A 16,588-nucleotide genomic window follows, 5' to 3' on the forward strand; every position below is an offset into this window, starting at 1 on the left:
TAGAGGCGCTTAACACAGTGCTCTGCGCACAGTAAATGCTCAATAAAAGGGATTGATTGCTGCTGCTTGGGAATTTTAGGAAGCAGCTTTGAGTCCATAAAGGTTTGTTTTTTGGGGGCGGGGGAGAGGTGCTCTTTTCAGCTTTAGCTCTGTGAGTTCTTGCCCCTGCCCACCCAGTTTTTAAGTCCCAGGGACACAGACCTTCTCCCAGTTGAGACCTCAGAACCTCGAGACCCCAAACTGTGAGTGTTGAAATGTCTGGTTCTCCCACCAGGCCCTGTGGGACCTGCAGAGCTCCCAACCCTAAAGTTGGGGTACAGCTTTGGGAATGATGAGGTTGTTCCTTCCATCAGGAATACTTGGAAAAGCAGCATGGATAGAGCACGAGCCCGGGAGTCAGAAGGTCCCGGCTTCTAATCCCGGCTCCCCCACATGTCTGCTGTGTGACCCTGAGCAAGTCACTTCACTTCTCCGGGCCTCAATTACCTCATCTGTAAAATGGGGATTAAGAGTGTGAGCCCCACTGTGGGACCGGGACTGTGTCCAACTAGATTGAATCTACCCCAGCGATTAGAACTAGTGCTTGGGATGTGGTAAGTGCTTAACAAGTACCATCATTGTTATTATTATGTCAGTCTGGGCAGTGAAGGGAAAGGACGGGTCCATTACAGTCTGACACTTGTAAGCTTCCCCAGAACACACTTCAATCAATCAATCAATCGTATTTATTGAGCGCTTACTGTGTGCAGACTACTGTACTAAGCGCTTGGGAAGTACAAGTTGGCAACCTATAGAGACGGTCCCTACCCAACAGTGGGCTCACAGTCTAAAAGGGGGAGACAGAGAACAAAACCAAACATACTAACAAAATAAAATAAATAGAATAGATATGTGCAAGTAAAATAAATAGAGTAATAAATATGTACAAACATATATACAGGTGCTGTGGGGAAGGGAAGGAGGTAAGATGAGGGGGATGGAGAGGGGGACGAGGGGTTTCCCTTGAATGGGTTTCCCTTGGAATCTTAAAACACTTTTAACTTGGAATATTTCTGCATGCTATCTGCGCCTACTTGGCTTTCCCTGCCTTAATAATAATAATAATAATATTCATTCATTCAGTTGTATTTATCGAGTGCTTACGGTGTGCAGAGCACTTGGGAGATTGTAATATAAAAACAGACACATTCCCTGGCCACAATGCGCTTACAGTCTAGAATTGTGGTATTAATTAATTGTGGTATTTAGTCAGCGCTTTCCGTGTCCCAGGCCCTATACTAAGCGCTGGGGTGGAGACAAGCAAATAGGTTTGGACACAGTCCCTGTCCCCCGAGGGGCTCACAGTCTCAATCGGAGAAATAACTGAGGCCCAGAGAAGTGAAGTGACGTGGCCGAGGTCACCTAGCAGACGACAAGTGGCAGAGCCAGGATTAGAACCCATGATCTTCTGCTTTCTAGGCCCAGACTCTCCACTACGCCATGCTGCTTCTCATCCTTGTCCCGCAGGAGGTTCAGAGGCTTATCAGTCAATCAGTCGTATTGTGCTATGTGCTTGGGAGAGTCCAATAGAACAGTTTTGAGCGTGAGGACGGTTGGTTGCTCCCGGCCCGAGCGCCGTGTCCACCGAGGCTGGTAATAATAATGACAGCTATGGTATTTGTTAAGCGCTTCGACTCTGCGCCAGGCACTGTTCTAAGCGCTGGGGTGGACTCCCCCTTTTAGACTGTGACCCCACTGTTGGGTAGGGACTGTCTCTATATGTTGCCGACTTGTACTTCCCAAGCGCTTAGTACGGTGCTCTGCACACAGTAAGCGCTCAATAAATACGATTGATGATGATGATGATGATACAAGAAAATCAGGTTGGACACAGTCCCTGTCCCACAGGAGGCTCGCAGTCTCAATCCCCACTTTACAGATGAGGTAACTGAGGCACAGAGAAGGGAAGTGACTCACCCAGGGCCATACAGAGCAGACAACCGGCGGATCCGGGATTGGAACCCGGCCTCTATTTCGCAGCCGGGGAGCTCTCCAAGTGGTCGAGGGAGCAAAAGAGGAAAGGGCTCCGGGAGAGGAGGGGATGGGGGTAAAGGTGCTCACCCCCCTCTTTGTGTTCGTCGTTTCTGGCATAGTCCCCTCTTGGTGGGATATGCAGCCCGTCCATGCACGCGACAGCAGAGAGTGTGACCTAGGGAAGCAGCTCGGCCCAGGGAATGGAGCCCAGGTCTGGGAATCAGAAGGACCTGGGTTCTAATCCCGGCTTTGCCACTTGTCCGCTGTGTGACCTCGGGCAAGTCACTTCACCTCGTGGTTCCTCAGTTCTCTCATCTGTAAAAAAATAAAAAATAAAAAAATCGGGGTGAAGACTGTGAGCTCCAAGTGGGACAGGGACTGTGCCCAACGCGATTAGCTTATATTCACCCTAGTGCGTAGACCAGTGTTTGTCACGTAATAAATAAATAAATAATGCTGGCATTTATTTTAGCGCTTTTAGACTGTGAGCCCACTGTTGGGTAGGGACTGTCTCTGTATGTTGCCAGCTTGTACTTCCCAAGCGCTTAGTACAGTGCTCTGCACACAGTAAGCGCTCAATAAATACGATTGATTTATTAAGCGCTTACTATGTGCAAAGCCCTGTTCTAAGCGCTAGGGAGGTTACAAGGTGATCAGGTTGTCCGGGGCGGGGGGGCGGGGGAGGGCTTACCGTCTTAATCCCCATTTTACAGATGAGGGAACTGAGGCACAGAGAAGTTAAGTGACTTGCCCAGAGTCACACAGCGGACAGTTGGCGGAGCAGGGATCTGAACCCATGACCTCTGACTCCAAAGCCCGGGCTCTTTCCACTGAGCCACGCTAAACAAATACAAGAATAATAAAAATAACAGTGATCAAAGGAGATGGAGTAAGGGGTAAGGGGTGAGAAGTTCTCCAACGTTGGACAGGCCCCGGGTGGGCATCGGCGGAGACTGAAGCTTCTGAACCGCGCTGTGTCCGGAGTGGTGGCTTCTAACGCCGAGCCCCCGGTTTCCCCTTCCCTCCCCAATCCCCGGTCCCCCGGGTTGGAGCAGGGAGGGTCGGATGGGGACGGCCCGCGTGACCCACGCCGCCCGCGCTCACACCGGATCGCCTTCCTGTCCCGCAGGCCCTGGCCAGCATAAGCCACGTGGCCCACGTGACGGTGACCACCAAAACGGCGGATGGCAAGTGTGCCTACAGGTAGGCCTGGTTGTGTCCGGCGAGCCCTCCGTCTACCCGCCTTTCCCTTCCAGCCTCCTGCGGCAGCCTCCCCCCTCAAGGCCTGCAAAAGACCTCCCGAGTCAATCCATCCGGAGTATTTATCGGGTGCTTACCCTGCGCAGGGCTCTTCATCCAAAGGGCTCCCGACTTTCCCGACTGCGCCCTCATTTCCTCTTCTCCCGTTCCCTTCTGTGTCACCCTTGCCCTTGGATTTGCTCCCCTTATTCACCCCTCCCTCAGCCCTAAAGCGGATAGAGCGGGGGGTGGGGAGTCCGAAGGAGCTGGGTTCTAATATTGGCCCTGACCCTTGTCTGCTGCGGGACCCTGGGCGTGTCGCTAAACTTCTCTGTGCCACAGTTACCTCATCTGTAAAATGGGGATTAATCAGTCAATCAGTCAATCGTATTTATTGAGCGCTTACTGTGTGCAGAGCACTGTACTAAGTGCTTGGGAAGTACAAGTTGGCAACATCTCCCCCTCTCTCCTCCTCTCCCCCTCGTCCCCCTCTCCATCCCCCCCATCTTACCTCCTTCCCTTCCCCACAGCACCTGTATATATGTATATATGTTTGTACATATTTATTACTCTATTTTACTTGTACATATCTATTCTGTTTATGTTATTTTGTTAATATGTTTGGTTTTGTTCTCTGTCCCCCCATTTTAGACTGTGAGCCCACTGTTGGGTAGGGACTGTCTCTATATGTTGCCAATTTGTACTTCCCAAGCGCCTAGTACAGTGCTCTGCACATAGTAAGCGCTCAATAAATACGATTGAGGATGATGATGATGATATAGAGACGGGCCCTACCTAACAGTGGGCTCACTAGACTGTGAGCCCCATTTGGGACAGGGACCGTGTCGAACCTGACTAGCTTGTAGCTATCACAGTGCTTGACTCGTAGTAAGTGCTTAACTAATGCCGTTATTATTATTTATTTCTATTAGAGGAATAACTGAGGCACAGAGAAGTGAAGGGATTTGCCCAGGGTCACATGGCAGACAAATGGCGGAATTTTTTGAGGGCTCACTGTGGGCAGAGCACTGTTCTACAGTCTTGGGAGAGTACAATACTATTATCCTCCCTCTCTCACAAGCCCGCAAACTTGGCATTGTCCTCAACGCATCTCTCTCACACAACCCACATTATCACTGTGGCACCAAATCCTGTCAGTTCTGTCTTCACACCATCACTAAAATCTCCCCTTTCCTCTCCTGCCAGACTGTTAGTTAAACTGATCGAAGTTCTTAATCAGCCATTCATTCATTCAGTTGTATTTATTGAGAGCTTACTGTTCATTCACTCATTCAGTCGTATTTATTGAGCACTTACTGTGTGCCGAGCACTGTACTAAGCGCTTGGGAAGTACCCATAGAGACGGTTCCTACCCAACAACAGGCTCACAGTCTAGAAGGGGGAGACAGACAACAAAACAAGTAGACAGGTGACAATACCATCAGAATAAATAGAATTATAGCTATATACACATCATTAATAAAATCGAGTAATATGTACAAATACATACAAGTGCTATGGGGAGGGGAAGGGGGTTGGGGGGGTGGTGATGGGGAGGAGGAGGAGGAGAGGAAAAAGGGGGCTCAGTTTGGGAAGGCCTCCTGGAGAAGGTGAGCTCTCAGTAGGGCTTTGAAGGGAGGAAGAGAGCTAGTTTAACGGATGTGTGGAGGGAGGGCATTCCAGGCCAGAGGAAGGAGTGTGCAAAGCACTGTACTCAGCACTTGGGAGAGTACATCACAACAACAGATAGACACATTCCCTGCCCCAAACGAGCTCCTGTCCGTCCTTGACTACTGCACCTGACTTCTCACTGACCTCCCTGCCTCCCGTCCCTTCCCACTCCGGTCCCTACTGCACTCTGCTGCCTGGGTCACTTTTCTAGAAAAAGTTCAGTCCTCATTTCCCCGGTCCTCAGGAACCTCCAGCGATTGCCCATCCAACTCCACATCGAACAGAAACTTTACCGTCGGCTTTAAAGCCCTCAATCAGCTCACACCCTCCTGCCTCACCTCTCTGATCTCCTACTCCAGCCCAGTCCACACAGTCCATTCCTCTAGCGCCAGCTTACTTACTCCCCGGGCCCCGATCTCCTCTGTTTCACCGTCGACCCCTTTCCCACGTCCTCCCCGCTCCATATATGCCAGACCACTATTCTCCCCACCTTCAAAGCATTATTAAGGTCACATCTCCTCAAGGGGCCTTCCCTAATTAAGCCCTCTTTTCCACGGCTCCTCTCTTCTCTGATGTCTGTGCATTTGGATCTATGTCCCCTTTGGGTGTTTGGTCTGCACCCCATCCTCAGCCCCACAGCCATTAGGCAAGTATCTGCAAATTACTTAAATTAATGTCTGTCTTTTCCTCTAGACGGTAAGCCCGTTGTAGGCGGGGAGCATGTCTACTGAGTCTGTCATACTTTCCCAAGCTCTTAGTACAGTGCTCTGCACACAGTAAGTACCAGTGGTTGATCAACTGATTGATTGCACTGAAATGGAGTTGGTAGACATCTCCCTGCCCACATCATCATCAATCATCAATCGTATTTATTGAGCGCTTACTATGTGCAGAGCACTGTACTAAGCGCTTGGGAAGTACAAATTGGCAACATATAGAGACAGTCCCTACCCAACAGTGGGCTCACAGTCTAAAAGGGGGAGACAGAGAACAAAACCAAACATACTAACAAAATAAAATAAATAGAATAGATATGTACAAATAAAATAAATAAATAAATAAAGACCATAAAGACCTTACAGTCTACAGGTGGTTATGCTGTCAGTGATTTTAAAGCCGCCTCGCCCTCCGCGGAATACGCTAGTGATGGAACGTCTTGGCTGTTGACAACCAAGGATTCTGTCTTTTCAGAGCAAGTTATTCCGACGGCAAACTGAAAACACCCCCCAAACCTTGCGCCGGGAACCAGGGGACCCTGATCACGGTAAGTGTGGGACGGGAACTGGTTGGATACAGTCGCGGAACAAAAACCGGTACATTTCCACCCCGTTTCTCTCGGACTACAGCCCAGCCTGGGCACTCTGCTCCTGTAACAATGATAGCGTTTGTTAAGCGCTGTTCTAAGCGCTGGGGAGGTTAACAAGGTGATCAGGTTGTCCCACGGGGGGCTCACAGCCTTCATCGCCATTTTCCAGATGAGGTAACTGAGGCCCAGAGAAGTGAAGTGACTTGCCGAAAGTCACACAGGTGATAAGTGGCGGAGCCGGGATTTGAACCCGTGACCTCTGACTCCAAAGCCCGGGCTCTTTCCACCGAGCCACACTGCTTCTCCAACCTTTCTCTCTGTGGCCAGCGCTCCTCGCCCACATCCTTCCTCTGATCTGGAACCTCTCCTCCTTCAAAGCCACCAGCCCACCACCCTGTCCATCTCCAAAGCCCTCCTAAACCGTCTCCCCCAGCAGGCCTCCCCTGACCCTCATTTCCCTTTCTGTGTCTCCTATATCCTTGGGTGTGGGGAAGCAGCGGGGCCTAGTGGGTGGAGCCCGGGCGTCGGTCCTGGGTTCTAATCCACTACGTCACTTCATTTCTCTGCCACAGTTACCGCCTCTATAAAGTGGGGATTGAGATTGTGAGCCCCCCATGGGACAGGGACTGTGTCCAACCCGATTTGCTTGTATCCACCCCAGCTCTTAGCGCAGTGCCTGGCACATAGCAAGCACTAAACAAATACCACAATTCATCATTCACTGTGTGACCTTGGGCAAGTCAGTTAACTTATCTGGGCCTCAACATCCTCATCCATAGCATGGGGATTAAGACTGTGAGCCCCAAGTGGGACGTGGACTGTCCAACTGGATTATTAATACAGTGCTTAATACAGTGCCTGGCCCGTAATAAGTGCTTAGCCATAAGGAAACGAAACAAAAACTTACCCTACCTTCATCCCACACTACATATAAGTATGTATCCTTCCATTCTGCCATTTCCCTTATCTGGAACTTATTTTAATGTCCCTTCTAGACTATAAACTCCCTGTGGGCAGAGGTCACGTCTATCAACTGTATTGCGTTCTCCTCAGAGCGTAGTAACGGGGTGACGTACAGTAAGCGCTTAGTAAAAGCCACTGATTGATTAATTGTATAGTGAATTTAGCCTGGAGGAACGAGGGACTGGCCACTGTCAGGTGGGCTGTATTTACAGGGAACAATGATCTTAACTCCTCTTTGCTCCTCCAAAAGGTTCCTAGTGACTTTCTTTCTTCCAGGGGATATGCCACCCCTTCACCTCCCCCGCCTCATGCCTCCCTGTGATTAATAATAATAATGTTACTTGTTAGGAGCTTACTATGCGTCAAGCAGTGTTCCAAGTACTGGGGTAAATGCAAGTTAATCAGGTTGGACACAATCCCTGTCCCACATGCCGCTCGCACTCTTAATCCCCGCATCAATCAGCCAGTCAGTCGTATTTGAGCGCTCACTGCGTGCAGAGCACTCTACCAAGTGCTCGGGAGAGTACAGTCTAACAATCTGCCAGAGTTGGTGCACGTGTTCCCTGCCCGCAAGGAGCTTACGGTTTAGGCGGGGAGACAGACATTAATATAAATCAATCAATCAGGGCTATGGCTGTAAGTGCTGCGGGGCTGGAGTAGGGTGGGGAACTAGGAGAGGAACCAGGGAAGGCTTTCTGGAGGAGTTGTGAGTTCAGCGGGGCCTCGAAGCTGGGGAGAGCAGGGGTCGGCCCGATGTGAACGGGGAGGGAGGTCCAGGCAGAGGGGAGGACCCGAGCGAGGGGTTATTGTTACCCCTGATCGGTTCGGGTAACTAAATTGTCTCCCGGTTGGAGCCATGGCCGGACTTGTACTTCCCAAGCGTTTCTCTCCATCCCCCCATCTTACCTCCTTCCTTCCCTTCCCCACAGCACCTGTATATATGTATATATGTTTGCACATATTTATTACTCTATTTATTTATTTTACTTGTACATATCTATTCTATTTATTTTTATTTTGTTAGTATGTTTGGTTTTGTCTCCCCCTTTTAGACTGTGAGCCCACTGCTGGGTAGGGACTGTCTCTATATGTTGCCAATTTGTACTTTCCAAGCGCTTAGTACAGTGCTCTGCACACAGTAAGCGCTCAATAAATACGATTGATTGATTGATTGATTGATTAGTACAGTGCTCTGCACACAGTAAGCGCTCAATAAATACGATTGATTGATTGTGGCCGATAGTAATTATGGTGCTTGTTGAGTGCTCACTATGGCCAAACACTGTTCTAGGCGCTGGGGTAGATACAAGTTAATCGGGCTGGACACAGTCCCCATTCCCCATGGGGCTCACACTCTTAACCTTCATCTGCCAGATGAGGGAACTGAGGCCCAGAGAAGTGAAGTGGCTTCCCCAAGATCACACAGCAGACCGGAGGCGGAGCAGGGATTAGACCCAGGCCCTTCTGACTTTCTGCTCTTTCTGCTAAGCCGCACTGTTTCTCTGATACCAAGTCCTCCTTATCAAAGCACCCCACTGACCACCACCCCCTCACCCCCCTCCACAACTTGCTAGTGGCAGGTGCCTGGATAAGGACCGTGCCTAATTCCCAGTGCTTAGCAGAGTGCTCTGCCCGCAGCAAACCCTTGATAAAGACTTTTTTATAGCTCAAGAAATGCCACCGCCCAAATACTTTGCCAACTCCTCCCCCCAGTTCATCAAAGAGTCCTGCAGAAATCCCTCCTTCCTTTCGATGGCGGTTCTCTTTCGGAGGAAATTCCTGTTTTGGTGTTGTAAATACAACTGTTTCCTCTTTTTAGTGATAGTTTTCTGGAGAAGCCACTAACGCTGGGAAAAGTCCGGGGAAAACGTGGAAGAAGCAGACCAGCAGCTAGATGGCTAGAAAACATAACGACTGTCTCTATATGTTGCCAACTTGTACTTCCCAAGCGCTTAGTACAGTGCTCTGCACACAGTAAGCGCTCAATAAATACGATTGATGATGATGATGATAACAAAATAAGCCTAACAAAAAGGAGCAACATGGCACAGTGGCCTGGGAGAAGGTCATGGGCTCTTATCCCAGCTCTGCCACTTGTCTGTTGTGTGGCCTTGGGCGAGCCACTTCACTTCCCTGTACCTCAGTTACCTCATCTGCAAAGTGGGGATGAAGACCGTGAGCCCCGTGCGGGACAGGGACTGTGACCAACCTGATTTGCTTGTATCCACCTCAGCTCCTTAGTACAGTGCCTGGCACGTTGTAAGCACTTAACGGATGCAATAATAATAATAATTATTATTATTAATAATGATAACAGAATAACTGTTAGCGAGGTTACAGATTATGGCAGAAGACAGGACGTTGTGGAGAAGGTCTATCCACAGAGTATATATCTCCATATACTCCATATATATCCCTAGAGTCTCTACGAGTCGGAAACGACTCGACAGCATTTGGCAATAATGATAGTGATAGTCTGTGGGAACAGGGAATCCTTTTTCAGAGGAGGTTCCTCTTTGGGTGATGCAAATAAGACTGCACCTGGAGGAACCCTTTTGTTGAGAAATCCTTGTTTCGATGATGCGGTTATCTGGTTTCTCTTCCCCAAACGACCAGATGGTTTGCCCCGCGCAGATGCAGACCCGGGGCTGGCATCTCGCTGCTGTCAGTCTGCAGTTGGCACTCGGGGTACCCAGTGGTCGGCCAGACCACTGGTAATACTCGGCGATAAGGGAGCTGGGAACGAGGCACAGAGTAGTGGGCGTGGGAGGAGCAAAATGGGCCGGCTGGCATGTATGGAAGTGGGAGAGGAGCGAAGATAAGCGGGGGAGAAGAAGGCCGATTGAGCGCCTTAAAGGCAATGGTCAGGAGTTTCTGCTTGATGCAGAGAGGAATGGGCAAGCACTGGAGGCCCCCCTCTAGACTGGAAACTCGCTGTGGGCAGGGAGCGTGCCTGTTAATTTTGTACTGTACTCTCCCAAGACCCTCTCAGGGTCGTACCAGGAGAGTTTCCAGTACCCTACCATCGTCATCAATCGTATTTATTGAGCGCTTACTGTGTGCAGAGCACTGTACTAAGCGCTTGGGAAGTACAAATTGGCAACGTATAGAGACAGTCCCTACCCGACAGTGGGCTCACAGTCTCAAAGACCCTACCAGTCTCGACTAAGGGAGGGAGAGTCAAGCAGAAGAGAAGCAGAAGCGGCGGCGTGGCTCAGTGGAACGAGCACGGGCTTGGAAGTAAGAGGTCATGGGTTCAAATCCCAGCTCCACCGCTTGTCAGCTGTGTGACTTTGGGCAAGTCCCTTCTCTGGGCCCCAGTGACCTCATCTGTAAGATGGGGATTGGGATTGGGAGCCCCGCATGGGACAATCTGATCACCTCGCATCCTCCCCAGCGCTTGGAACAGTGATTTGCACATAGTAAGCGCTTAACAAGTACCACAATTACTTCCAGCACTTAGAACAGCGCTCTGCACATAGTAAGCGCTTAACAAATGCCATCATCATTATTATTATAAGCAGAGGCCTATCTGTTCCATTCCTAGCTTGGCCAACGGCTAGCCAGTGGAAGGCAATCTGCTACAAGTCAAAACTCACCCGTGCTGGGCTGCAGCGGCGTGCTAGAAAGTCAAGGGCGGAGACTCAGGTTTACTGCGTGGAAGGAGGCAGTGGTAAACTGTTTTTGGATTTTTACCATGAAAACTCTGTGGATCCACTACCAGAACGATTGCAGATGGAGATGGGGCGTTCTGGGAGAGATGTGTCCATGGCGTTGCTATGGGTTGGAAACGACTCGACGACATAAGACAAGACCAGACTCTCCCAAGAGCTCGGTCCAGTGCTCTGCACACAGTAAAGCGCTCATTATGTACGACTGAATGACTGAGTGGAGAGACATGCCCAAAACGATGATTTAGGAAAAGGATTAGGGCAGCTGTGTGAAGTGTGGACCGTAAGCTCGTCATGGGTAGGGAACGTGTCCGTTTGTTGTTATTCTGTACTCTCCCAAGTGCTGCTCTGTGCACAGCGCTCAGTAAATACGAATGACTGAATGAATGAACGAGTGGAGAGACATGCCCAAAACGCTGATTTAGAAAAAGGATTCGGGTAGCTGTGGGAAGTGTGGACTGGGGAAGAGAGAGCTTGGAGGTAGGGAGGTCGGTGAGACGTTTGATGCAAGTCGAGATGGGAGAAGGCAAGGGTTTGGAGAGCGAAGTGGCCCCTGGGGTGGAGAGAAAGGGGTGGATTTGGGAGAAAGAAGAACCAACAGGATTTGGTGACAGATTGAATATGGGGGCTGAAGTAGAGGCGCCCAAAATAATACCCTGGTAATGGGCTTGAGAGAAAGGGAGGGTGGTGGCATTGTCAATAGAGAGAGGAAAATTCATGAGAAGCAGCGTGGCCTAGTGAATAAAACAAGGGATCTAATAGAGGCGCCCAAAATAACAACCTGGTTATGGGCTTGAGAGAAAGGGAGGGTGGTGGCATTGTCAGTAGAGATAGGAAGCAGCGTGGCCTAGTGGATTAAACAAGGGATCTATTATAAAATTACTTTTGATTCATATTAATGTCTGTCTCTCCCTCTGGACTTAGCTCGTGGGCAGGGAGTGTGTCTGCTAATTCTGTTGTATTGTGCTCTCCCAAGCACTTCGTACAGTGCTCTGCACATAGTAAGTGCTCAGTAGAAGCAGCACGGTGTAGTGAATAGGGCGTGGGCCTGGGACTCAGAAGGTCATGGGTTTGAAACCCGGCCCCGCCACTTGTCTGCTGTGTGACCTTGGGCAAATCACTTCACTTCTCTGTGCCTCAGTTACCTCATCGGTAAAATGGGGGTTGAGACTGTGAGCCCCACATGGGACAGGGACTGTGGCCAATCCGATTTCCTTGTAGCCACCCCGGCACTTAAAACAGTGTCTGGCACGCAGTAAGTGCTTAAAAATACAATAATAGTAATAATAATAATAATTGTATATATGTATATATGTTTGTACATATTTATTACTCTATTTATTTTACTTGTACATTTCTATTCTATTTATTTTATTTTGTTAATACGTTTGGTTTTGTTCTCTGTCTCCCCCTTCTAGACTGTGAGCCCACTGTTGGGTAGGGACTGTCCCTATATGTTGCCAACTTGGACTTCCCAAGCGCTTATTACAGTGCTCTGCACACAGTAAGTGCTCAATAAGTACGATTGATTGATTGATTGTTATTATTATTAATAATAAATGCCATCGATTGAGGTGTTGGCACCAGAAGGAAGAGATGGCCACTGTGGCTGTTGCCCCTTTCCTTGGTCTCCCTAGGCTTGGAGAAGGTTTCTGTCAGCCCCCATGCCTCCAGCCTCCACCCTGCCCCACCCTATTTACCTGGGTACCTGGGGGATCCTGGGTAATAATAATGATAATTATGGTATTTGTTAAGCACTTACTATGTGCCAAGCACTGTTCTCAGCCCTGGGGTAGATAAAAAGTGGTCAGTTTGTCCCACGTGGGGTTCACACAGTCTTAATCCCCATTTTACAGGTGAGGTAACTGGGGCCCAGAGAAGTGAGGTGACTTGCCCAAGGTCACACAGGAGACAGGTGGCGGAGCCAGGATTGGAACCCGTGACCTCTACACACTAGGCCACGCTGCTTCTCTAAGCATGGGGCTGCCGCTGTAGGGCATTGCCCGGCTGCCCCCGAGGACACTCGCCGGAGGTGGGAGGAGACGGCCCGGAGCCGCGGCCTGTGGGCTTTAGGTTGGCTCCGCTTGGCTCCCCGCAGAATTCTCCTTCAATCAATCAATCAATCAATCAATCAATCGTATTTATTGAGCGCTTACTATGCGCAGAGCACTGGACTAAGCGCTTGGGAAGCACAAGTTGGCCACATAGAGAGACAGTCCCTACCCAACAGTGGGCTCACAGTCTTCAATACTTCATCTCCAGCACGTCATCGAGCTCAAAATGGAAACAAGGACCAGCGGGCCCTCGTGGATAGAGCCCAGGCCTGGGAGCCATCATCATCAATCGTATTTATTGAGCGCTTACTGTGTGCAGAGCACTGTACTAAGCGCTTGGGAAGTACAAGTTGCCATGGGACATGGGTTCTAATCCATCTCCGCCACTTCATTCATTCATTCATTCATTCAGTTGTGTTTATTGAGCGCTTACTGTGTGCGGAGCACTGGACTAAGCGCTTGGGAAGCACAAGTCAGCAACATCTAGAGACGGTCCCTATCCAACAGCGGGCTCACAGTCGAGACAGACAACCAAACAAAACATGTGGACAGGTGTCAAGTCATCTGAATAAGTAGAAGTAAAGCTAGATGCACATCATTAACAAAATAAATAGAATAGTAAATATGTACACGTAAAAAAATAGAGTAATAAATCTGTATAAACTTATACGGGTGCTGTGGGGAGGGGAAGGAGGTAGGGCGGGGGGAATACAGCACCTGTATATGTTTGTACGTATTTATTACTCTATTTTACTTGTACATATCTATTCTATTTATTTTATTTTGTTAGTATGTTTGGTTTTGTTCTCTGTCTCCCCCTTTTAGACTGTGAGCCCGCTGTTGGGTACGGACTGTCTCTCTGTGTTGCCGACTTGTACTTCCCAAGCGCTTAGTACAGTGCTCTGCACACAGTAAGCGCTCAATAAATACGATTGATTGATTGATTGAGGAGAGGAAAAAGGGGGCTCAGTCTGGGAAGGCCTCCTGGAGGAGGTGAGCTCTCACAGTGGGACCTTGGGCAAGTCACTTGACTTCTCTGGGCCTCAGTTCCTCCTCTGTAAAATGAGGATTAGGACTGTGAGCCCCATGTGGGAGACGGACCGCGTCCATACCCAGTTAGCCTGTGTCTGCCCCAGCGCTTAATACAGCGCCTGGCACATAGTAAGCGCTTAGATATCATTTAAAAAAGTCGGCGCTGCCGGTCGGCTGGCTGTTTTGGCCCGTTTTCAGGAGTCTGGGCCGGCAGGTGGAGGAGTTTGAGGTTGCCTTGTTTTTCTCCCCCGTCTTTTCCCAGCAAGGTTTCTGGGAAGGGGATTGGGAAGCAGCGTGGCTCAGTGGAAAGAGTGCGGGCTTTGGAGTCAGAGGTCATGGGTTCGAATGCCGACTCCACCACATGTCTGCTGTGTGATCTTGGGCAAGTCACTTAACTTCTCTGGGTCTCCGTTATCTGTAAAATGGGGATTAAGACTGTGAGCCCCACATGGGACAACCTGATCGCCCTGTATCCTCCCCAGCGCTTAGAACGGTGCTTTGCACGTAGTAAGCGCTTAACAAATGCCAATTATTGATTTATTTATGGGAGAGCCCGAGCACGTGGCTGGGGACAGGTGAGGCGGCGAAACCAGCTGGAAATGGCTGCGGGGTGGTTCGCGGTCAGGCCTGTCTGATTCCACAAGAAAAGCTTTTTCCTCTTCAGGTTGAGGACCTGTTCTACAACGTAGCCACCAGGAGGAAAGCTTTAAAAAATCCCAGCGAAGAGTACGGAAAGATCCTGGACGTTGTCGGCAGGTAAAGGCCTTGTCTGTTTACTGGTGTATGGAACTCTCCTAAGCGCTTAGCACAGCACTCTGCGCACAATAGAATGAATGAATGAAACCGAAGGACTGAATCGCTTTCCGCAGCTCTGAAGCAACGGTCTCTTCTTCCGTTACGTTCCTTTGGGAGAATAGGTCAGCTCTTACAGGGCCGTTCCCCTCTAGACTGTAAACTCCTTGTGGACAGGGAATGTGTCATATTATATTGGTCTATTGTCCTCTCCCAGGTGCTTAGTACAGTGCCCTGCACCCAGTAAACACTCAATAAAGCTCCCTCGGTTCCCCTGACTTGGAATTTCCTCCCTTGACAGGTCAGGCAGACCACTGGTCTGCCCACATTCATTCATTCATTCAGTCGCATTTATTGAGCGCCTACTGTGTGCAGAGCACTGTACTAAGCGCTTGGAAAGTACAATCCATCCTCAACCCCCACCTCCTCCAGGAAGCCTTCCCGGATTGACTTCCCGGCCATAACATTCATCCCCTTCATTCCTCTCCCCTTCGTCCCCCTCTCCATCCCCCCATCTTACCTCCTTCCCTTCCCCACAGCACCTGTATATATGCATATATGTTTGCACGTATTTATTACTCTATTTATTTATTTATTTATTTATTTATTTTACTTGTACATTTCTATCCTATTTATTTTATTTTGTTGGTACGTTTGGTTCTGTTCTCTGTCTCCCCCTTTTAGACTGTGAGCCCACTGTTGGGTAGGGACTGTCTCTATGTGTTGCCAATTTGTACTTCCCAAGCGCTTAGTACAGTGCTCTGCACATAGTAAGCGCTCAATAAATACGATTGATTGATTGATTGATTGATTGATAACATCCCTCCAGCCATATCTAGCAATAATGAACTTATTTTCGCCCTTCTTAGCAATCATATGTGTGGGTGTGTATGTACATTGTTATACACACACACACACACACGTATATAATCCCTAGTAATAATAATAATAATAATGATGGCATTTGTTAAGCGCTTACTGTGTGCAGAGCACTGTTCTAAGCGCTGGGGGGGGGAATACAAGGTGATCAAGTTGTCCCACGTGGGGCTCACAGTCTTCATCCCTGTTTTACAGATGAAGTCACTGAGGCTCAGAGAAGTTAAGTGATTTGCCCAAGGTCACACAGCAGACGTGGCGGAGTCGGGATTCGAACCCATGACCCCTGACTCCAAAGCCCATGCTCTTTCCACTGAGCCACGCTGCTTCTCATTGACGTAAACATGGGCCCAAACCCTGCGCAGGATGGAGATGGGGGTTGGGTGCGGGGGTCTTCTGTCCCTGTGGTTCAGACAGAAACGGGCGATCAGCTTGGGAGCGGGTCCTACGGATGTTCACCGTATCCGACTTAGGTCCTCGGAGTTCTGTTAAGCAGCAGTATGGAGGTTTTGTGGTTTGTGAAACACTTCTTTAAATCCCCCCTTTTGCTGTTAGTTTTTTTAAAGTGAATTCCGGTGAACTTTTGCTCTGGTGTCCTCCGGGGTTGTCGTATTTTGCTTTCAGTAATGGTTGGTTTGTTTTTTTTCCTCCCCAGATACTCTATACACAACTCAGGCATCAGTTTCTTAGTTAAAAAAGTAAGTTGTTTTGTTGTTGTCTAATGGCATTGGTTAACGGTTTACTGTTTCATTCATTCAGTCGTATTTATTGAGCGCTTACTGTGCGCAGAGCACTGTACTGAGCGCTTGGGAAGTACAAGTTGGCAACTATTTGTCAGACACCGGGTTAAGCGCTGGGGTAGTACGAGACAGGTTGGACACCGTCAGTGTCCCACATGGGGCTCACAGCCTTTATCCTCTGGAGCACTGGAGCACAGAGAAGTGAATTGACCTGCCTTAGGTCACACAGCA

At 49.3% G+C, this 16,588-nt stretch overlaps 1 protein-coding gene across 1 annotated transcript in view; it reads left to right on the top strand.

Moving 5' to 3' along the window:
* MLH1 (mutL homolog 1) overlaps positions 1–16,588 on the top strand; it is a 50,348-nt gene that overhangs the window by 12,537 nt on the left and 21,223 nt on the right. The window contains exons 4-7 of the mRNA XM_038740883.1: positions 3,143–3,216; positions 6,115–6,187; positions 14,614–14,705; positions 16,273–16,315. Coding sequence (XP_038596811.1) covers positions 3,143–3,216; positions 6,115–6,187; positions 14,614–14,705; positions 16,273–16,315 — 282 coding nt within the window. The remainder of the gene's footprint in view (positions 1–3,142; positions 3,217–6,114; positions 6,188–14,613; positions 14,706–16,272; positions 16,316–16,588) is intronic.

The sequence above is a fragment of the Tachyglossus aculeatus genome, chromosome 2 (assembly GCF_015852505.1).
Source record: "Tachyglossus aculeatus isolate mTacAcu1 chromosome 2, mTacAcu1.pri, whole genome shotgun sequence".
Classification (NCBI taxonomy): Eukaryota; Metazoa; Chordata; class Mammalia; order Monotremata; family Tachyglossidae; genus Tachyglossus; species Tachyglossus aculeatus.